Genomic DNA, 23607 nt, shown 5'->3' with positions numbered 1-23607 from the left:
AACCAGATTTTTTTTTTAAAACTCTGGGTGGATTTTTATCATTATAGGGTGGTTGTGTACACACACTGCCAACACACATTTCAGTTCAAACTACTTGTAAAAGTGCATGTAGCATCCTATGACCCCTTTAAGAAATCATTGTAATATGCTGATTTATTATCAGAATTATCAGTGTTGGCAACAGTTGTGCTGCCAAATATTTTTAAAAAGTTAAAAAGAACAGCATTTATTCAAAATATAAATCTTTTCTAACAATATAAATCTTTGCTATCACTTCTTAACAATTTATCACATCTTTGCTGAATAAAAGTTTTAATTTCTTTCAAAAAAAGAAAGAATAAAAATTTACTGACCCCAAACTTTTGAACTGTAGTGTATATTGTTATAAAATATTTTATTTTAAACAAATGCTCTTCTTTTTAACTTTTATTCTTAACTTTTATTCATCAAAGAATCCTGAAAAAAAAGTATCACAGGTTACAAAACAATATTAAGCAGCACAACAATTTCCAGCACTGATAATGAATCAACATATTAGAATGATTTCTGAAGGATCATGTGACACTGAAGACTGGAGCTTCAATGATGCTGAAAATTCAGCTTTGCATCACAGGTGGAGGCACACCTGTGCAATAATCATGCTGTCTAATCAGCATCTTGATATGCCACACCTGTGAGGTGGATGGATTATCTCGGCAAAGGAGAAGTGCTCACTAACACAGATTTAGACAGATTTGTGAACAATATTTGAGAGAAATAGGCCTTATGTGTACATAGAAAAAGTCTTAGATCTTTGAGTTCAGCTCATGAAAAATGAGGGCAAAAACAAAAGTGTTTTTTGTTCAGTGTATATATATATATATATGTTTTACATTAACAATGTAATCAATATTCTGTTTATTAAACCCAAGTATGATCTCATCAAGTTTAATTTAATTTAATTTAATTTTACATTTATTCTAAAATAATAACTCAAGGCAGTAACAATTTAAACAATATATTTTATTTGTGAACATATGTTCAGCTTTTCTTTTTAATAGTTAACTTTTAACTATTTTTGAATTATTCAGTCATCAAAGCTCTGTGAATATTGGTCACAGACACAGAGATTTACTTAAAATTTTACCAAGCTAACTGCTCACTAAAAACTCCCACAGATCATGTTTTCAGGTTATTTCAAGTCTTATTTTGACGTAACAAAGTGGTTATATTTAAGTATTTGAGTTGTTTACTTACTTTTTTAAAATGAGTCTTCCCATTAAAGCCATTATATTGTTTATTCAGACAGATTAGCGAACGCGGAACGCGCATGAACACAAGAGGCGGGATATATTGCATGAACCAATCACAGCCGAACATAACTAGTCAGATCCAACCATATCGCGATGGAGGCATTGTCTCCTCTCATGTGATTTCCCCCCATTAATCTCAATTACCCACCACCAAACCCACCGCACGCTTTAGGGGGTCTGTTAAAACTCAATGTGCTCAGGGGAAGCGAGAGAGATGCAGACTCCTGCTTTAACTTTACCTGTTGGTGTCGCTGTTGCACAATGTTTCGTTAAAAAAAATGAGTGATATTTTGTAAAATTGTTGTTTTATTTTTGTTCTACGATTTTTTTTCTCATCCACTATTTTGAGGAGACACTGCCTCCTTTGCCTAGTCGGAGGAAACACCCCTGATATATATACTCAACGGTCAAAAGCTGCAAATGCAGTATATACATATATATATATATTTTTTTTTTATTTATTGCATTTGCAGCTTTTGACCATTGAGTGGCACTTTAACAAACCCAAGTTATCAGGTGAACAAATTAAAGCACATTTCCCCTAGTAGCAGTCAGCTTCGACTTGCCAATGGGGGTTACATATGACAGTCGGCAGAAAATCTAAGAAAAACAATGTTGTTAAAATAAGTAATATTCACAGAAGCAAATTTAGTACTTATGTGCATTTGTTATTTAGAACGCATTAAGCAGCATAAATGTCAGGCCTGTGAACCTGTGCTTATGTTTTCTCTGTGCTACACAGTACTACATGATATTTTAGATTTTTACACATTTAAGAGGTGTGCAGTATTATTTATATCATATAAATCATGTTATATTACCGTAAAAAAGAAACGGTGGTTTACTTTGCATTGAAGCCAGTTCAGATTTGCTAAATGTCAAAATTGTCACATTACTTAATACTTGTCACAAATACAAATGTTTGAAATGTTAAAATTTTGCTAATAAAACGGCATGCATTTTCACATTTATTCTTTATCAGTCCTTTATTTTGACAGAGAACTACATGATGTGGGTAAAAGAATTATAAAGTATGAATGTCCATGAATTAGAAAATTATTGTGCTTTTTTTTTATTAATGTTTTTCTTTATTTTAGTAAAAAACTTGAGCGTGTTGTATTTACCTAATAAAATGATGAAGTATAACATGAAAGTGTTTAATTGATTGATGTGTTCGACACAAGTGTTCAAGTGGTTTTATTGGATTTTTGAGCAGTGTGTTATGATTATCATCTATTTTATATCATCTAAACATTACCTGCTTAGGTAAAGCATACCTACCAACTATGAATGTGAGTGGAGCAGGAGTTACAGAGCTGTTTTATTCACTTGTGTTTTGTTTTTGTTTTTTTGTGCTGCTTGGTTTTGTTTTGTTTCATGAGAGACATGGCGGGCAGCGAGAGAGACCCAGCATGTCTGCAATGTCATACAAATCTGAACTGGCTACAATTATTTTGTTCCCACTAAAATAAGAAACATATAATTAAAACTTGGCCACAGTTTAGCTAAAACAGTGAAACTGAAAAGAGTTGTCAGATTAATCGAATGTCCTCACGTTTAATCCCACAAGTTCTCTCATTATAATCAACAAATGTCTCACTGTTGTTATTAGTCCTTCATATATTCAGTTCTGTAGCTTATTGTGAATATAAACCATCATTAATATAAACCATTTTGGACACCGCAAAGCTAAACTGCACGTTTATTTCTGTGTTTTGAAATGAATGTTGTGAATCCGGGGTTGTTCTCTGTAGTCATTCAGAGAAATGGTTCAAATCTCCACAGATGAGTTTGGCTGATCTTCAAAAGTCATTTTGACAAAAGGCTAACATGTAAATGGATATGTAATACAACTCATTAAATGACAAAATTCTGAACTTGTATTGACTAATTCAGGTTTTTTTGTTTTTACGAAATACAAAATGACATAGACTTTAAAATCATATTTTGTATTCCACATTTTACATCAAATCACACAGGGAATACAAACACTGAACTCTATATGAAAATCTGCAATAATAAGTTTAACTGTTCCATGCAGAACTTAGCTTATAAAAGCTTATAAAAATTTAGTTCTGGGTTTTTTAGCTTGTTTACTGTACACCTTGTCACGTAGCAGCTTTTAGGCATTGCTCTGTTTTTCGTTATAAGTCAGAAATGACAAGGAGGCAACTTCCCGCAATAGAAAGTCAATGGCTTGCCCCGTCCTGTCTCTATAGTACATCGATGAAGCGTCGGTGTCCATTAAATTATTCATGAGACTACGTGTTCTTATCCTATGAGAAGACGCTTCGCTTAATTATTCACAACAGCATGTGTTGATTTGCTATGCCAGACGTTTCAGACTGTGAGATGACATAGCGCACATTAACTGAGAGAAACGTTCATGGATCGAAGAAGAGTGTTTGTTTTTGCTTTGTAATAAGAGTTCGGCACAAACGTGATTCTTTCACTTGTTTTTACAGCTCTGTGACACAACCATTCAAAAGGCTTATATAAACGCCACAGAATAAGCCTTAAAAGTTCTCAGAGGTGCAACAGCGCGTTCATATATATGGTTTCGATGCAGAATGCAAATGGTTGTGCATTTATTTGTGTTTTTAACTTGATGGGAGCAAAATGAAACTGTCTGAACACGAAGCTGTGTGTGTTGCGTGTGTTGTCTGTCTCCCCTCTTCCACTTTCACATTTCTGAACGATTACAATTTAAGTTTATTTTTATTAGCTAGTAAACTAGTAAAACTACTCATTCTGAACAATTATAGTTTCAAGCAGTGTATTAGTATGCTACTGTAACGGGGCTGACGAGACGTGAGACGTGTGGATCCATCTGCAAGCTTTATTTCAAGAGACGTGGTATAACAGGCAGGGTCGAACACTGGCAAACAGGTATATGGCGGGCAAAAACACAAGAATAGTCCTAGGGGTAGCATAGGTCACCGATCGGCAGACAGATTCACAGAGGCGAGATGAGAGGGAGAAATCCAGGAAAACAGGCAAAGATCAGAAACCGCAAAAACAGGCAAGGTAAAACAAGGAAAACACGGAGACTCGGAAAGGGGTACAGGCTAACCAGGCAGACCGCCGCGGCGGCGCAGAGGACCACCACGGCGGAGCAGAGGACCACCACGGTGGAGCAGAGGACCACCAGAACCAGACAGTAGACCACCACGGCGGGGCAGAGGACCACCACGGTGGAGCAGAAGACCACCATGGCGGAGCAGAGGACCACTAGAACCAGACAGTAGACCACCACGGTGGGGCAGAGGACCACTACGGCGGAGCAGAGGACCACCACGGCAGAGCAGAGGGAACAGGAAACCCCCCCGGTGAACCACACCGATCAGGAGACCATGGCGGGGACTGCATAAAGCAACCCCCCATATGGGAAGTGCTGCAGACAGGGGAAGGAGTTCATGAATAGAAGGGTTAGAGTGAGTGGGTTTGGGGATACCAGCGGTGCGTGCAGACACCAGCGGTGCATCCCTCACACTGGATACCAGACTGGGATACCGAAGGGCTGACCTTGAGAATCTGGGTGTGACAGACAGGACCTGACATGACTCTGGATGATCAGCTGTGATGCAACGGGATTCTGGATGAATAACTGAGGCGTGACGCGACTCTGGACAAACAGTTGAGACGTGACGAGACTCTGGACGAGCAGCTGAGACATGGCGAGACTCTAGAAGATCCGCTGTGACGAAACGAGGCTCTGGCAGCTCAGCTGAGACTTGACTGGACTCATGAAGATCAGTTGTGACTTGACTTGACTCATGAAGATCGCCATTTTGTGAGCGTGCTCTGGTACAGCCACCACTTCAATCACAGACATTGTGTTGCGTTCATCCTCCGCGACACCCACAGTAAATAAAGATCCGACAGTCAACAAAGCATAATCCATGAACTGAGCGAGTGATGAACGTGGACCCTCCGAGCTTAGCCCTCAGAGGTTGATTTATGTCATCGCAGAAAAACTCTATCAATAGACAGTCTGGTAACTCAGAATAGTGAGCGATGGCTAAAAACTCTCGGATATGGTTCTCCAGTGATCGTGGATCCTGTTTAAGGGGTAACAAAATCCTTGCGGTGTCCATACCTGGCCAATGTTCCTCAGAAAAGCTGCTGGGTCCTTGTAGGGCTGAGTATTCTGTAATGGGGCTGACGAGACGTGAGACGTGTAGATCCATCTGCAAGCTTTATTTCAAGAGACGTGGTATAACAGGCAGGGTCGAACACTGGCAAACAGGTATATGGCGGGCAAAAACACAAGAATAGTCCTAGGGCTAGCGTAGGTCACAGAATCACAGGGGCGAGACGAGAGGGAGAAATCCAGGAAAACAGGCAAAGATCAGAAACCGCAAAAACAGGCAAGGCAAAACAAGGAAAACACGGAGACTTGGAAAGGGGTACAGGCTAACCAATACTCAGCAGAGAAAGGTAGTTAGAGTGGGTGTTATATAGTGAGTGAGGTGATTAGAAACAGCTGTGTGCAATGAGTGCAATCAGGGCAGTGTGCAAATCGTGCAAAGAATGATGGGATATGTATGTTATGATATGGGTGCTATGCAACAGTTTGTGTAGTGCGAGAGTCAATGTAATGGAAAGGGTGACCTCTGGTGGTGAATAAACGGAAGTCCATGGACCCGAATTCGTGACAGCTACACTCTAAGAAAAGTGTGTAAAAATAGGGCAAAATCTACTAATATGAAGGAATTTTCCGTAATTATTATTCACAGATTTTTTTACCTACATTTTAAATTACGCATTGTATTTTGTGTTTTCGAGTTACAGGGTTACAATGGATAACGGATAATGTCCTGGAAAATTACTAGTAGCTTTTTCATTTTTCTTACCGTGCACTAACTGATCAACAATCTCAAGTACAAGCTACTAACAAGGTGTATCATAAATGAACAATTATTATTATTATTAAATTAAACAATTGCAAATAGCAGCTAACTTAATTCTAAGTTGCTAAGTTGGCAACACTGCTTCCCCCTCCGCTGAGTCCACTCCGCTGTGCACCACACCCACTTTTTTTTTAGCATTTTTTAAAACTGTGGTGAGAACTAACCAGTGCTGAAATGGGGGGTTTTATGACCCTTTAAGTGTAATCTAAACATTCAAATAGGTAGTCTAAAATAATGACTGGTTCTGTACTGTTAAAAGTAAGGAACACCTCAAGCACTGCCGTCACTGTAATATTTCATCGTAACTGTGGTCAAATAGCTGGAACATTAAACATTTATTTGATATATTTTTTTTCTCTACTCACAAGTGAAAATGTCACCGTTCCAGCTTTATTGAGCAATGGTGTCAACCATCCATTTGAGTCACCTGGTGGTGATTTGGATTGTATTTACATGTAGTGAATAATAGGCATTTCTTTTAACTGCATAGCGTTTTTGAGAGGAATGCGGAAACTTGAGCTGGCTTGAGCTCATGAGTCCTTATAGTCCACATCTGGGTGCCGCTGCTTCTTCCACTGTAAATCTATAATGGCGGCAATGGAATCTTGTGGGAGACTATGGGTGGTGAGATTATCAAGAACAAAGGCGATTTGGGGGCAGAAAATCCTGACTGTCATCACTTTGCAGTGAGGGTAGGATGATTTATCCAACACTGCTTTAGCATGGGCACAGACAGAGCAGGTGTCTGAAGGAGAAAGATTCTAAGGCACTGGCGTTCAGTGCCAGCCTGCATTCTGCACATTTGAATGCCATTGGCTGATTCAATAAGACTTCAGTCTTTTCGGAGAAAGGTGTTTCCTTTATAGCATCAGCTACTGACTCAAGGTCAAGTTGAACCAAAATGAAAGGGAACTCCAAGACATTTACAATTACACACCCACCACAGATGTTGTGTGGAAGTTAAAACAGATTTGTGTGTTTGTGTGTGTTTATGTGTTTCAGAGAGGCTTAAATGACTATAAAACATTTCTTTAAATTATTTAGTAGATATCCATTGAAATGCTTCATTTTGCATTCATAATATAATATATTTTAAGTCTAATAAAGAAATTATCTCAAAGGGGGATCCTTGGCATTAGAATTATGAAAATTATATGATTTTATATAATTATTATATAATATATTATTATATATTATTATATGAATATAATTATATGAAAACCACTGATATAAACAGTCTTACAAAGTTACATCAAGGGTCAAATAAAATAGAAATAGCACCTCAAAGTTACAAGTTGCAATTGCATGATGTAACCACTTTTTGTATGTATGCTGTACAGGTCTGGTAGAAGATGTTTTGCTTTGCAAGAAAAGAAAAGAGAGAGAACAATTTATCAATGTTTATTTTTTAAGTGTCAATACAATACATTACAACATATGCACATTTGTATTGCTTTGATAAGAGCTTGTCGTGCAAATAATTTAATAAAGTGGAAAAAAGTTGTGTGTGTTTTTTCAGAAGCTCAAGCAGATCTTTGAAGAAGGATTGGAACTACAGAAAGCTCATCTGAGAGAGCAGCGTGCATATACTAAAGAACTGCGTCAGGAGAATTACCGCAAATACAAATATGAGATTGAGGCCATGGAGAACTACTACAGAGACCAGGTAAAAACAGTATTTATTCATGTGTGTGTTAACATATTGTACAGATTGTCTTTAAAATTAGAAAAGGTCACATTGTTTGATAATGGACAGTGAGTATTTGCTCTTTGAAAGCAAGCAATGCTCAAGATCAAAGTAACAGTATATGTTGCAAAGTAGTTATTTTTGCAGGAAATTTTATCTAGAGTAACCATGTAGGAGGTCCTTTTAAGACTATTTGATTTTTTTACTATTTTGTAAGGTAAAAGCTTTACATTTTTAATGGCACTTTTAAAGGTGTCATGAACTGAGAAATCAAATTTCCCTTGATCTTTTGACATATAACAGGTCAATGTACTATAAAAACATCCTGTAAGTTTCAAAACTCAAAACTTTCTCATTCATTTAAAAACAACTTTTATTGAAACCAAGCTCAGAAACCGACTCGTTGTCGAATGTGCCACTTTATGACATAATAGTGTGGCTAAGCACTGCCTCCACAATAGAAGATCAACACCTGCTTCTACATCACTGCCTCTTTAACCCCAACCACTGACAGCCGCTTGTAGTAGGAGGAGAGGAAATACTAGAGAGACACAAACACCGTATTACTCCATCAACAGAACCATACAGATGGCATTTCAAGATTATAAGACACTGTGTAGTGTAAGTTGTTAAAAATAGTCTTTGAATTCCTTGTGATCCTAACATATCTACATCGGACACGAGCGCTGCTGCGTCATGTTGCGAATCAATTTCTCTTTCAGGTCAGAAGCGGCACGAATGCTTGTATGTCAGTCGTAGAGCGGGACATCAGTTTACTGTCGGGATTTGTTGTGTCAATCCCTACAGCATCCAGTGTAGACAGAATTGCAGATTATAATAGGTTCTGTCGTCTATAGTCGCATTAAGCCACTCGCGTCCGATGTAACCACGGAGTAAAATTAGCAAAGAGCTCCAGATCGTGTCAGTGAAACACTGTTTGTTTGGTTGCTTTACTTTGCTATGGATTCATTTTTAAACAAGACAGTATGATGCAGGCTTTTCAGAGAGACTGTCAGTAAATAATGATGCAGCGCTTGGTCTGACTATAGTGAATCCAACAGTAATGTTGCAATACATAAGTGACTACGTTTACATGGACATCAGTAATCTGATTATTTACCTTATTCTGAATAAGACAATATTGTTATTAAGGTGTTTAAATGAGTTGCTTTTAGAATATTCCTTTTATGTTCCCGTTTTACATGTTATAGTACATAGATCGATTAATGGCACACGTCATTATGTCCCCACGCCACGCCATCCAACATCCAACCCAGAATTTCACGTATAAACATATAGTTTGTCTTCGTTATGATACCATATACAGTTTTGGGTGTTTCATTTTTTATTTTACGAAAGCTTCAAGTGCAGTTAATTCTTTGTCATACTATACGTGCAAACAGATGACGGCGTTGTTGAAGCATCTTTTGTTGGCTGTCAAACGGTTGACCACTGCTGTGTGTGTATCCTGTCGCAAAATGCTGTAATGGTGTGATTAAGGTGTGTACATGTCTATACTGCACTTCAATAATGCGACTAAAATAGGAATACTCCACATGTCTTAATTCGATTTCTGTTTACTTCAAATAGTTCTTTAGCCGGAGTAAGGTAATCAAAAATCTCTGTTTACATGGTAGATTCTTAATCAGAGTATTGCCTTAATCGTGTTAAAATCGGATTATTGTTCTCCGTGTAAACGTACTCAATGTGAGTAAACGTGCTTTTACCACTACTGCATTGTCTGTTCCATTGTCTGTTCTATTACTTCTAAATTATGATGTTTTTTAATGTAAAATCACACTAACATTATAAGTGAACCTCAGAGAACATTATAAAATAATAATAAAAAAATGCTTTAACTCAACTCTATGGATGTCCACAAAGATAATGCTATTCAAATTTATAGTCTAATTTATACCCCATATATAAAATAGTCAATATATGCAAATCTGTGACCACAACTAAAATTTGTTTAAACAAAGTATTAACATTTAAATAGAGTATAATTTTTTATTTCATTGCATGCCATAATTTTTATTACATTGCATGCTAAAATACTAAAGGCTCGAGTCTCTATAGCTGTTACAATCACCAGCTGGAGTGCCCATGAGCTCCACTAGAGGGCAAGTCAAGTCACCTTTATTTGTATAGCGCTTTGTACAATACTGGTTGTGTCAAAGCAGCTTTACAGTGTCAAACAGGAAAATTTGTTTGTCAATAATGTAAGAAGACAATAACAGTGTCAGTTTTCCAGCTAAAGTTAGTTTATTGATGATTCAGTGATGTCATCATCCAGTTCAGCTCTCTTCCAATAGTGTCTGTGCAATCAGACAAGCGTCCCTAACTAAGCAAGCCAAAGGCGACAGTGGCAAGGAACCAAAATTCCGTCGGTGACAGAAATGGAGAAAAAACCTTGGGAGAAACCAGGCTCAGTTGGGGGGCCAGTTCTCCTGCAGACAAAACCAGCATGGCGTGGTTTAATTCCAGGCTGCAACACAGGTGCAGAGGACTTGTCTGGTTCCCGTTGTCTTGTGCCGATGGTCGTCGAGGTGATGAGGTCTTTGCAGGGGATCTGTCTCTGAGGCGTATCTACTGTAGTTGACATGGTCTCTGCTGACATTCAGGGCTGTAGAGGTCGCGTCTCTAGGTGCTAATCCACCATCTGGTTTGGATTTGGACTGGATCCAGGTGACTACGGTGACCTCGGAATAAGAATGAAATGGACCGACTAAAATTAGCATAGATGCCATTCTTCTTACAATGTTGATACATTGTCGTAAATCGAATTGTAAATCGGGTGGTATGGGATGGGTTTCCATTTCCGGTTGGCCTAATTAATGCAGCCTAACAGATTTGAAATATGGAAATGTGGTAGTGTGTTATGTATATGCCAGGTTAAAGAGATGGGTCTTTAATCTAGATTTAAGATAACAAATAATGCTAGGAAGACTGTTCCAGAGTTTGGGCGCTAAATTGGACATTTTTTAAGAAATATCAGCATTTTCCAGCAAAAAATGCTCCAGTGCACCTTGTAATCTCTGTGGCTCCTTGCACTCGTCAATTCCTATTTGATGTTTTTTTTTTACAAGCAAATGGGCTAATTCAGATACCGATTTGCCGATTTTGAAATGTATATATTTTTTTCAAACAATATGCAAGAAAGAATTAAAATATGAGTATATGAACAAGATGTTTATTTGCTGTATTACAGGCTAAACTCTGTAGCAATTTAAAATTAGAGACAACCACTGCATTTTCATCACGATCCAAACAAAGATGAGCAGTTTTTGATTTAAAGGTGACATATCATGAAAATCTAATTCCGGTTTTAAGTGCTATAATCGGGTCCCCGGTGCATCTACCAACCCAGGAAACATGAAAAAGATTAACCCAGTAACTTTGTTTTGGTAAGCTTTTTTCTGCAAAGGGATCTTATTATAATATCACCTCCCCTTTATTTGCATGTTTCCTGTCATGGTGCGTGCAGAGAGATGAGGCGAGGACTCAAGTTGCAGGAAGAATGGGTCTGTTAATGATAAAATGAAACAAAACAACAACAAAAACTACTCGGAGGGGGGAAAACAGGCAGGCAGGCTAGGAACAACAATACGGGTAGACATAATCCACACCACGAGCACAACTGACGAAAAACAACGGATCAGCACAGGACTGCACCAGGACACCAGGAGAATAAATAGGGAACAAATGAGGAGGGTAACGAGGGAGACACAGGTGGAGCAACTTAAACAATAATGAGGTGACAAGGTTAGAGGGGACAGACAATAAGACTGGAGAGCGCACATGGCACCAAACAACCGCAACACAAGCCATGTGCTTGTAACCCCCTTAATCCCAGGGTTTACTTCAGGGATTTGTGATCTAATTGAAAATATCAATGGTCTAAGTTCGTTCAAGGAGCTTTGGGGTATTTTTCTTTTTAAACCAAATTCTCAAAATTTAAATGGACAACTGAAATATCATGAAAAAGTCAAATAAAATAATGCCTCACACAATAATTTAAGTTAGCCAGAAATGTATTTTGTGAGTCCATCAATTTAAATGCTCTTTGTTCTGGCACTTTAAAACCAAAGTGATGAACATTGCATGACACTCAATCTCCAACAATTAATTGAGCTTGATAACATATAACAACAATGCAATTGTAACCCAAGGAAATTGATTTTGAAAGTCCAAGTTTGGAAAAAAACTGTCTCAGTCCCATGTAGTGTGTGTAAAAAAATATCTCAGTCACGTGTAATGTGTGGGAATTTTTTTTTTTAAATATCTCAGTCCTACCACTTCACCGGGAATACCATTCAGTTAATCAAGTACGAAAGAAAGAAGAGCTGATGAGTTGATAGAGTGCGACGAGATGACGAAGAGAATTTGTTCCGGAGGAATCCACTCGGATGATTCAGGTCCAAATGTATCACCGAACAACAGTCCAAGGGAAAAAAACAGTCAAAACGTCTCAGAAAACTATACGTTTCATAGACGTTCAGTTGTTATGCTTTCAAATTTCTTGCCATTTGTATGTATGTAATTTCACAGTATTTTCACCTCCTAAATTACTGCACTACTTGTGCAGTCACAATTCTATAATGGTACAATTTACTCAGGCCAATGACTTTTTTTTTTGTATGACATTAAAATTATTTTTAGAATAATTGTACATAAATAGGTTAAGCAAAACAAATGTGATTATTTCTGAGAACTTTTTAACTGCCGGCAGACATTATGGTACAGTAGGCCTACAAATATTTTGTTGGAGAAATGCGAGCAAAAAATAATAGATTAAAAAAATGGATAATAGAAAGCGCAAAGGCGGCGCTGAAAAGGCCAGTAAAAAAAAACAAAAAAACAAAGCTGTAGAAAAATATAATGAATTACAAGGCTGTAGAGAACAGTGCACTATTGCAGACTTATATACTGAAGTTTTAATTACATTATTTTAATAGCAATAATCAGTCGTGAACTAAAGTGGGCCGGTCTAAGGCATGAAACTCCAGGGCTGAAAATGACTCCCACTCCGGCCCTGGTCTGGGGTTTTAATGCTTTAGAAAGCGTAACCACTAGCTTAGGTCACGTGAGGTACCTCAGCTAATAGTGTAATTGCATAGACCGGCGTTCAGAGTTCAAGTTAGTTTACATCCCAAAATTTTTTTTTAAATGTTTACGTCACATAGTTTAATTCGTAATATGGATTAGAGTGTTCGTCTTGTGATACATTCTTCTCTTAGGTCCGTTCGTGCTACAGGGCACATTGGGCAGCAAGCAAATTCCACTGATAGCGATTGCCTGCATGGGTTTCAACTTCTTCTCATTTAATGCCAGCTCGCTTTAAATCCTCTTTGAATGTACTTCACCAGGTCTTCTTTGGCCTTTGACATCCATTGGACGACATCCATGTCAGTGCAATTTTTGCAAGGCGTTGTTCTGGTTGCCGCAGGATGTGCCCTGCCAGTTTGATACGATGCTCAGACACAATAGAGAAAAGTCTGAGTTTTAGCCCTGCGCAGAATCTCTTAATTTGGGTTAGGGTTAGGGTTAGGTGTTCAGGGTGTTCAGGGTTGCTTGATAATTACAGACAGGTGTGCTGGAGCAGGGTTGGAACTAAAGTCTGCAGGACGGTAGCTCTCCAGGAGCAGGGTTGGACACCCCTGGTCTATGGCAAGCAGGAACAACATGGGTGACAAAATGCACCCCTGCCTAACACCTGTCACAACGTCGAAAAACTCAGATGTTCCTGTGTCGGTTCGCACACAACACCTTGAGTTATGATAGATGTTTTTGAATATATTAACAAACCGTTGTGGAATGCCATATACTAGACAGATTTGCCAGAGTGAACCGCGGTGAACTCTGTCGAATGATTTCGCAAAGTCAATGAAATTGACCACGAGAGGATGTTGAAATTCAACACACTGTTCCATGATGTTACGCATGGTGAAGATTTGCTCTGTGCAGGACCAGCCATGCCAGAATCCTGCTTGCTCTTCTTGCAACAGTACATCAACTGCATCTAGGATGCTTACATGCACTAACAGTAGTGTAGTGGCTCTTAACTCTTTTGTCCAGTATCTGATGTCTCGTTGCTTTTTCCTGTCTTTCTTCATCAGTCCTGGCTTGTTCCCTCATTTGTTTGGTGATTTTACATTCATCGATCAATTTCCAGGTATGTTCCTGGATCCAGCGTTCACGTTGTGTTCCCCTTTGCCTACCTACTACCTCTTCGGTGCAGGATATCACCATGTTATTTGTAGCGTCTGGACCAATCAAAAACACAATTTTTCATTTGATTTATCAAATCAGTTATTCATTAGATTAACAAATCGTCACAGTCCCCTCACCTAATAAACTGGGTGCCAGGATGTCTGCAACGACACCAGGCCCCCCTGGTCCCCATGGCAACTAATGCTGATATCACTGGTTTTATGACCCACAGGAATGTAAGTAGGGAAAATCCCTGCATGTTCCATAGCAAGAGGTACAATGCACAGTAGAAATGGACTTTTCTGCTAATTAATTCATAGGAAAACCTTTCTTTGAATGAACACACATATCCTTCAGGTCATGGTGTATGTTGTCTTTGATATTTTTTGACTATTCTATGCATGCTTATGATGGAACCCATTCCTGTCATCTTGCCATATGTAATCCTACCATGTTTAGTATCTATGAATTCGCCTTCTGATGATCGAAACGAGCGTGTATATTATATGTTGGTACATAGGCAATATATTAGTGTCCTGAGAATCTGTATGAAAATAACATCTTGTCATTTATTTTTTAATCCTGCAAGTAGGCCTAAAGTCTACATTTAAATTAAATTAAATGTATGCATTTAGCAGAGGCTTTTATCCAAAGCGACTTACAGTGCATTCAGGCTATACATTTTTTATCAGTATGTAAAATTTATTTTTAATATTATTTATTTACAAAGTAGTCTGAATGATGAAAAATTACTTTTTATCAAGTATAAATATGCATATCGCTTGTCCGCTGAGCATTCAGCCTGCTTTTAAAAGCATCTTACTTTTAAATGCATAAAAAAAAAACAAAGATTTACTCACACTGCACATTGTTTTGAAATCAATTTTTTTTTTGTAATTAAAAAAAAGTTTTAAGGCTTTTTATTTGAGTTTTTTTTTTTAATTAGCTTTCAAATTCTGTCAGTTTTATAACTAAAAAACAATATGGATTTGAAGACATGAAATGTTATTTCCAATAATGTATTATACAGTGAATAAAACAGCTTGTGAATAGTCAAATAAAATTATTTACTTCAGAAAAGACATCAATACAGGCTAACATAAGTTAAGGAGTTTGAGCAACTGGCAACTGATTTGTACTTTTGGTACTTTATATATTCTTTCAAATTCTGTCAGTTTTGTAGCGAAATGCAAACAATATGTGCTACAATTAGCTTATAGCCAATTATTTTCCAGTATTCATCAAGTATTTTCCTACTTGAGCTGTCTGGCAGAGCTACAGTCTTTTATTTGTACAAAATAACTCAGTCAAATATAAACATGCCTTACTCAAAATCTGATTTTGAGAATCAACTTAAAATAAATGGGCACATTTCACACATAATAAATTTGTTGTCATAGATTACATGATTTATTCAGGTAGATTCCATAAAAAACAAGCCTTAAGAATATTGTTACCATCATTTTTAATTAGATAGCGCATAGTGTTTTTTACGCTCTTTAATGTGGCGTGACAGATCACTATATTCGCCTCAGTTAAAGCTGCATGTGAATCAATCATCTTTTCGATTACAATGACACATTCGTTTAATTAAATTACACTTTTTTTTGTGAAAAGCACAAAGCTTTATTGCTATTATTGGGGGCAATCGCACTACACATAATAAATGCAATCGAAGACTTGAAATTTCCAAGCATACTGTCCCTGCTGCAAGAATGACGACACATGCTATGATTTCTGCTAACAATCCAACATATATTCAAATCAGTTGCTAGGCCACCAGAATTTCTCCCGGTGCTCCCAGTCCAGGCCATTTGCATGCGCAGTACTCTCAAAATATAACTTTAATTTCTAATTGCTACGACTTATTGTAATTTTGACTTTATTCTCAAAATATTTTGACTTTATTCTCATATTACAACTTTATTCTTGTTTTTTTTTTTTTTCTAAAAATATTATCTTATATGTCGCATTTAGAAATAATTTAACACTAACAACTATAGGCCATATTTTCCCCTCACTACTCAAATTGTATAAAGTTAACAGTATTCAGGCTATATAAATGTCAAGCCAAAACGAATTAATTGAAAGTTAAAAACTGAAGCCCTCTCTCATTCGACACAAATCCAAATGTTTCCATTCACCACAAAGGATACTTAAAACATCAATCACAAATAACAACACAGTGAGGCTGTGGTCACACTGAACGGTACAGATTTTATTGTAATTGACATTTATATATTTCAGAGATTTTAATAAGAAAACTACAGCTGTTTAAATGTTTCATCTCAAAGTGCTTTACATAAATCAAAATGCACCATTAAAGATTATAAAATAAGCAAAAAGAGGAGAAATACATTCAAAACACTTGAAAATAAAATATGGAAATAAAAAAAAAATGCAACCAAAAGAAAGGTACAAATTATTCAGAGCAATGTTTCGACCATGCCCCTTACAAAAATCCTAAAAAAATATTTACATGGCAGTCCGGAAGCAAATGGCTGAGGTAGATTCTGGAGACTAGGTAGATTTCTTTGCAGTACTACCCTGAACAATGATGGCAAAAAGACACAGGGTCAAGGCAGAGAAGATTTGGAGAAGTGCTTCATCTTCAATGATAGTCAGCAACCAAACAGATACTAGTGCTCAGACCATCAACATCAGACACCTGTATAAAACCAAATAAAAACAATATTAGTAGGGAAATATGGATAAGTTGTCAGTGTTATCTCTCCTGCCTACACTACCATGTCATTGGGTTAGTTCACCTAAACTTGAAATGTATGTGATAATTTACTCAAACATGACTTTTGTTTATTTTTGGAACACAAATAATGGTAAATGGAATTTCTGTCCATTTACCCAAAACATTAGACAGTTGATCATATAGCAATCATGTCTCTTTCAAAGATTTGAGCCGCTTTTCCACCGTCAGGCTAAACAATTTTTGTTGCTTAACCATTCCATTTTGTGCTGATCCGGCCCAAGCCGATATGGGTATGGTTTAATTTTTCACTGTTGGGCTGTTAACAGAGCTCTTTGGAATGCAACATACATGTGTCAGTCATTGCCTTAGTAATGCAAGAGTTAAAATACGGTACTAGATGTAAATAGCACCCGTTAGTGGCAGTGTCGTGCTGGTCATAGGTCAGTGTGGCGGTATGGATGGGCGTGTTGACGAGCCACTGATTTGCCACAATCTCTGCTTGCGTTTCTGTGACTTGTGTGCGAGGCTTGGCCTCAGCTGGGCAGAGTGTCTCTCTTTGCATGGGTTGTAACACGCAGATTCCTTCAGTGTTGTCTCGAAGGAAGGGCTTGCTGGGGCAGAGATAATGAATGTCTTTGGTCAGGGTACACATGCGCAGGTTTGGGGCCAGGTATAACTGTGGGTTATTGTCGTGGTAGGCTACCATATCTGGTGTGTGTATTCTGATGTGAGTGTTTCCCTGCCAAAATCCAACATTGACAATGTCTTTGAGTCTGTAAATGTTGTCGGATTCAATGATGGGTAGATTCAGAAGAAACGCCATCTCGCTCTGCTGTGGTGACCAGCTGAGTTTCACAGTTTGGTTCAGCAGGACAATGTGGGTGTTCAGAACCAACAGGGTGCACTTCAATGATTTGCCTATAGTCTGTAGGGTTTGGCCCTGTAGTGTGAGTTGTTTTCTCAGCTGGGGCATCTCAGTCTGGATCTCCCTTACATGTTGCTTCAGGGTAGATAGGCTCACGGAGTTGACACTGGTCACTCCCAGGTTAAACAGGGTTCCAACAGCAGCGGCAGCTCCGAGCAAGGCCCCTAGGAATCGTTTGTCACGCCTGTTATGTCCGCTTAGCTCTGCTTGAGTGAGAGTCATTTTCTGCAACTGAGAGAGCATGTGTTTGATATCAGCTTCTGCGTGAGCGAGGGTATTTTCAGTCCATTGGGCACCTGCCCAACTGTAGTGTGCAGCTGCCCGGGCATAATGTGTCCGGTAGACATTTCGGGGGTCGAGTCGGACGTACACCTTCTGGGTGTGAGTCCTACAGTTGGTCATAAGAAGTCCAGGTTGGTCCCTCAGTGCAATGCCTGATGCTGGACCTTGTGATGTGATATCGCTGTCCTCGGTTTAGCTGGAGGCAGAGGATGGAGAGCCACAGCAGCATCCTGGTTCAGAGAAAAAGGAGAAAGGCAGTGGATCAGTATGGGACGTTCTTGTCTGTTCAAGACAGTCTTTGTTTGAGGACTATAGCAAGGCCTAGTTAGCACTAGCCTCCCCCTGCCCTTCCCTGCCAGCAGCCACATGTCTCTTGATCTGGTTACGATGGACCCATTTGAAAACTGGTTCTTTCTGTCCCCGACTCCGCTTGATCCGATATGCGACAGGGGAGAGCTTGTCCACAATCTCATGCGGTCTTGTCCAGTGTGGCAGGATCTTCTTTGATAGCCGATGAGAGGTTATCTGAGGAGGCTGTGCGTAGCTGTAGTACCAGACCCGGTCGCCCACATCCAGTTCTTTGTGTGACACCTTCCGGTCGTAGTATGCTTTCTGGCCTTCTGCGCTCTTTTGGAGTCGTTGTTGGGCAAAAGCAAATGTGGTTCTCAAATGCCGGTGTAGTTCATCAAGGTATTGATGAGTGGTGTAGGCGGTGACGAGGTTGGAGTCTCCTGGCTGGTACAGCAGGTGCAAGGGCAATGCCATTTGCCGGCCTGTCATTAGTTCGAAGGCAGGCACACCTGTTGACTCTTGTGGAGTTGCTCTGATAGTCATGAGCACAAGGGGCAGTTTCACATCCCAGTCCTTTTGGTAAGCAGACACATATTTTCTTAGCATGCTGACCACCGTCCGATTCATCCGTTCCACTTGGCCCGAAGAAATTGGATGGTAACTGATGTGCAGTTGTGCTTGTACTCCCAGGAGTTTCCAAATCTGCTGCATGATCTCAGCTGTGAAATGGGTGCCTCTGTCTGAGTTGACTCTCAGCGGAAATACTTGTTGCCTCTTGTTGACCTGGGTAAGGGTCCGACCCAGTCAATTTGAAGGTCTGACCACGGAAACGTGACTCCTCTGCGCTGCAGTGGGGCTCTGTGATTTGGGTTAGACGGTTGGAATTGGCAGCAGACAAGGCATCCTTTCACGTACTCTGCCACATCTTGCTGCATGCCGGGCCAGTATGCCACTTGTTTAAGTGTCTCATAAGTGGCTCTTGTGCCGTGGTGTCCCGCACATGGTGCATCGTGAGCATACATCAGCATCACCCCCTTAGGCAGTGTGGCACCACAAGCCTTGGTGCAATGAGGTCATCAGGGGCATAAAATGATGTTGTTTATCACACGCAGCATGTGTGTTACGTGGTATAGCCGTTTGAGGCTTGGGGCAGCAGCAAGTTCACCTGGTGTGATAGGGTGGCTGGAGGGGTCAGAGAGGTGGTGAAGAATGGTTTTGATGGCGGAGTCAAAAGCTTGCATGTCGGCAATGTCATTAGTGGAGATTTGAGGAGCCAGCGTAAGCGGCTGTGAGGTGGGCATTGTGGTGGGTTGAGTGTGTTTGCTGCGGGTTATGGCTGCCACGTTAAGGGTGGGTTGGTGGGTTGGTGGAGACCATAACTCGCCATGTAGTGCACCTGCTTTGGCTAGGGCATCTGTTTGGTCGTTGAGGTCCTTGTCTGGACCAGGTTGCTTTGAGTGTCCTTTCACTTTCTTCCAGTAGACGATCATATGTTCACTTGTGATGTCGTTGCATGCCTGGAACAGGTGTTGATGTTTAACTGGTTTGTTGTTTGCGGTCTTGTAACCATTTTGCTTCCAGCCTGGAGGCTGGTATGTGAAGCCAAGTCTGGCATAGTTGGAGTCTGTGCAGATGAGCAGTTCTCTGATGTTATGGGTTGATGCTATCTGCAGGGTTATGAGAATAGCTGCTATCTCAGCATATTGTGATGATTGTGGACCCAGTTTGAAGTGTTGTGGTGGGCAGGGTCGATCATTTAGCCAGAGAACACCAGCACCTGCCTTTAGGATGCCCTCGTGGTTGTAGGAACATCCATCGACATAGGCTGTGGGCATGCCTTGGCAGACATTCTCGTTAAAATACCTGTGGCAGGGAGGGGGCGGTAGTTGGGGCCTTTCTGCTTCTCCGATCTCAGTCAGTGTGTCATCGGAGCAGCTTTGGCAGGCTGCCAGGCCGTTTCCCAGTGCCAACTTGTGATTTTTAGCATATCATGCTTCTATGTTGCACCACTGGAGGGCCATGAGCCATGTGGCTATGCGTGCATTTGTGACCACACCGTCGTGGATGCGCTGGCTGTTGAGGAATGTGACAGGCTGGTGACAAGTTTCTATGATCACTTTCTGTGCTCCGATGTAGTTGGAGAATCTCTGGATGGCCCATACAGTACAGAGCAGGGCTTTCTCACAGTCTGAGTATTTGCACTCTGGGGGAAGAAGAGTCTTGCTGGCATATGCGACCACCCTTTTGTCCTGGTCATGCCGTTGGTATATACCAGCGCTGAGGCAGTGGCTGGAGAATCCAGCGTCCAAGTAGAACTCCTTCTGTGGATCTGGGTAAGCCAGACATGGAGCAATGCACAGATGTTGTTTCAGCTCATTCATGGCATTTTGCTGTTCGTCTGTCCAGGCGAAGGGGCAGTCCTTTTTCAGAAGGGCAGTGAGAGGGCGTGCAATGTCTGAATAGTTCTCAATGAACTGCCTTGAATAGTTGCACACGCCTAGAAAGCTTCGGAGTTCCGAGACATTGGCAGGGGTTTTAATGTTCTGAATGGCCTGGATTCGGCTGGTTTGTGGCTCAATACCTTGTGGTCCGATGAGTATGCCCACGTAATTGACCTTGGTTTTGCACCATTGTCCTTTGTGGAGGGCAATCTTGGCACCGGCGGCGGTCAGTTGGTGCAGGACGTGGTCAATTTCTTTCATGTGATCGGTCACCGTCGTGTGTTTCATCAGAAGGTCATCAACATAGATCAAGTTCCCTCTTACCCTGGCATCCGGACATGCTTTGTTGAGGAAGATGTTAAATTCGGCTGATGAGTTGGCATAGTCGAATGGGCACCTGGTGAAGGTGTACTGCCGATTGCAAAAGGTGAAAGCCAGCTTGTGTTGGTCATCTGGATGCACTGGTATAGTCCAAAATCCTGAGGCCACATCAAGAGTGGAGAAGATTGTGGCTCCTCTGATTCTTGGTATCTCCTGTTCCAGCTGGGTCATCGGCCATCGCGACAATGGCACCTGTTGATTCAGTTTCCTATAGTCGATGGTTGGCCGCCACTTGCCGTTTGATTTGATGACAGGCCATATGGGGCAGAGTAGGTGCTGTTACACGGACTAATGACACCCTTCTCAAGCATAGAGTTGATGATCTCCTGTACAGGTTCGTACGATTCAAGGGGGATCTTGTATTGCTTGACAAAAGTGGGTGGAGCTTTTGGGTGCGTTGGGACACGCACAACATGGAGATTAGTGAGGCCACAATCTAAAGAGTCCTTGGCAAATGATTCCTTGTATTTGTAAAGGACTTGACGGAGTTTGTGGCGGTCTGCATCCTCCTGTATGGCATCAGCATCTTTCAGAATTTGCTGGACTACAAACCTGTGTATGGCTCTGCTGTCGTTAATTCCTCTGTGCTGTGGGCGGTCAGAGGTGCCTTCGCGCTGTCATTTATGCAGGTGGAGTGGTTAGAGACCGTGTACACGGCAAAGTGTTGGTCTTCTGTTAGATCTGTTCCACACACCTGCTTCTTGACCACTGGCATGACTGAGGTTATGGTGATGATCTTGAAGGGTGCTGTTGACACTGTGTGGCCTGAGCTTTCTTCTGGAATCATTGAATCGGAGATGGGTCCAATTATTGGTAGAATTAGTTCAAAGTCATGGAAGTCATAACTCACTAGCCAACCCAGACATTTGTTGCCGTGCAGTTATTGAACAGGATGTAGACTGCCCGAGATGTCACTTCAACGAGGGGTGTGGCTTCCAAAGTGAGGTCCAGTTCCCCACATTCAGGTGAAGGTTGGAAGAAGCCTAGGGTGTGGCTGAGAGCTTGGCCTCGTCGCAGGTGGAGTCGAACAGCGACCCCTTTGGTGTTAGCTGGTACTACAGTCTCTTTTTCATTGATTAGCGTGCAGGCCTCAGGGATCAAGGAGGTTCTCAAGGTTGACAGGAACCATGGGTGACTGTGAGGTAATTGAAGCCCATATCACTTCATTGATCATGTCCACGTGAACCCTGAGGCGAATCAGAATGTCTGGAGGCCCAGTTCCCCACATTCAGGTGAAGGTTGGAAGAAGCCTAGGGTGTGGCTGAGAGCTTGGCCTCGTCGCAGGTGGAGTCGAACAGCGACCCCTTTGGTGTTAGCTGGTACTACAGTCTCTTTTTCATTGATTAGCGTGCAGGCCTCAGGGATCAAGGAGGTTCTCAAGGTTGACAGGAACCATGGGTGACTGTGAGGTAATTGAAGCCCATATCACTTCATTGATCATGTCCACGTGAACCCTGAGGCGAATCAGAATGTCTGCTCCGATGTAGACATCATGTGGTGCGTCTGGAAGGACCAGGAAGTAATGGGTTCGACACCTGTCATTCCACCTCAAGTTCAGGGCACAGGTGCCCTTGGCAGTCACCATAGCTGATGGGCAGGGATTCAAAGGGAATCGTGTGCACTTGTTAGCAAAAGGAATGTTCGTTGTGTGCTGTTTGAGAGCATTGAACAGTGAGAGGCTGATGGCTGAATTGTCTGCCCACAGTGCTAGTATGGTGTCTGCTGTTGTGATATCACTCAGTTGTAAGCCCCCCTTAACCTGGGGGCCGTATGTGTCAGAGTCTTTGACTAACTGCAAAGTGCAGAGCAGCGAACTTGAACCTTGCTCTTGGGCTGAGACGTTCCCGCTGCTGGCGGCGAGATTTCCTGCGACCTTTGTGACATGACAGTCTGTCTGGGGTGGTCTCGGTGACTGAGGCGGCAGAGGTTCTCGCACTTGAGCCCAGATTTTCAGTTGTTTAAAATCTAGCAATGGCTCAAAGCGATCTAGCAGGTCTTTGCCAATGAGGAGAGGATATGTGTCCAATGGAGAAATGTACACAGGGTGCACAAAGTTCATAGGGCCAATGGTCAGCTGAATTGGAGCTACCTGTTCAAGTTGGACCTCATTTTGGCTGTAGGATTGCACATTCAGCACACACCTCTGATAGTTAAGAGTTTGATTCTGTCTCTTGGCTTCACTTTGATGTCTGTCAAAAAGTTGGCTTGACATTAAAGTGAAGTCAGCTCCAGTGTCCACCAGGGCCTCCAGTCTCACCTTATTTTCTAATGTGATGGCCAGGTAGAGTTTTTTGGCCACCCCCCTTTCGATTAGGTTCCCTACGAGTCTCGACACTGGGACTTGTGTGGTGACTGGCAAGCAGTCAGAGCTGGTCTTTTGTGTGGCTCGTCAGGGAGGCAGACCACCAAAACCGCACTTTCTGGTACTTTGCGGTCCTGGCTGGAGGTGTGTTGCGGGATGTTGGCTGGTTCTGG

General features: G+C 40.9%; 1 protein-coding gene and 1 long non-coding RNA gene across 6 annotated transcripts in view; both read left to right on the top strand.

Annotated features, from left to right (window-relative positions):
• LOC107561328 (uncharacterized) overlaps positions 1–1909 on the top strand; it is a 21771-nt gene extending 19862 nt beyond the window's left edge. Inside the window, exon 3 of the long non-coding RNA XR_001605838.1 lies at positions 1898–1909. This is a non-coding gene — a long non-coding RNA (uncharacterized lncRNA). The remainder of the gene's footprint in view (positions 1–1897) is intronic.
• The window catches only part of LOC107561326 (centrosomal protein of 95 kDa), a 197192-nt gene that overhangs the window by 164029 nt on the left and 9556 nt on the right, over positions 1–23607 (top strand). For all 5 annotated transcript variants that reach the window (XM_016245750.1, XM_016245749.1, XM_016245748.1 and 2 more), the window contains one exon: positions 7725–7871. In XM_016245750.1, the coding sequence (XP_016101236.1) occupies positions 7725–7871 (147 nt within the window). The remainder of the gene's footprint in view (positions 1–7724; positions 7872–23607) is intronic.

This window comes from Sinocyclocheilus grahami, unplaced genomic scaffold (genome assembly GCF_001515645.1).
Source record: "Sinocyclocheilus grahami isolate Dianchi unplaced genomic scaffold, SAMN03320097.WGS_v1.1 scaffold767.1, whole genome shotgun sequence".
NCBI lineage: Eukaryota > Metazoa > Chordata > Actinopteri > Cypriniformes > Cyprinidae > Sinocyclocheilus > Sinocyclocheilus grahami.
The sequence above is the reverse complement of the archived record's forward strand: the minus strand, read 5'-3'. Positions and strand labels throughout refer to the sequence as shown.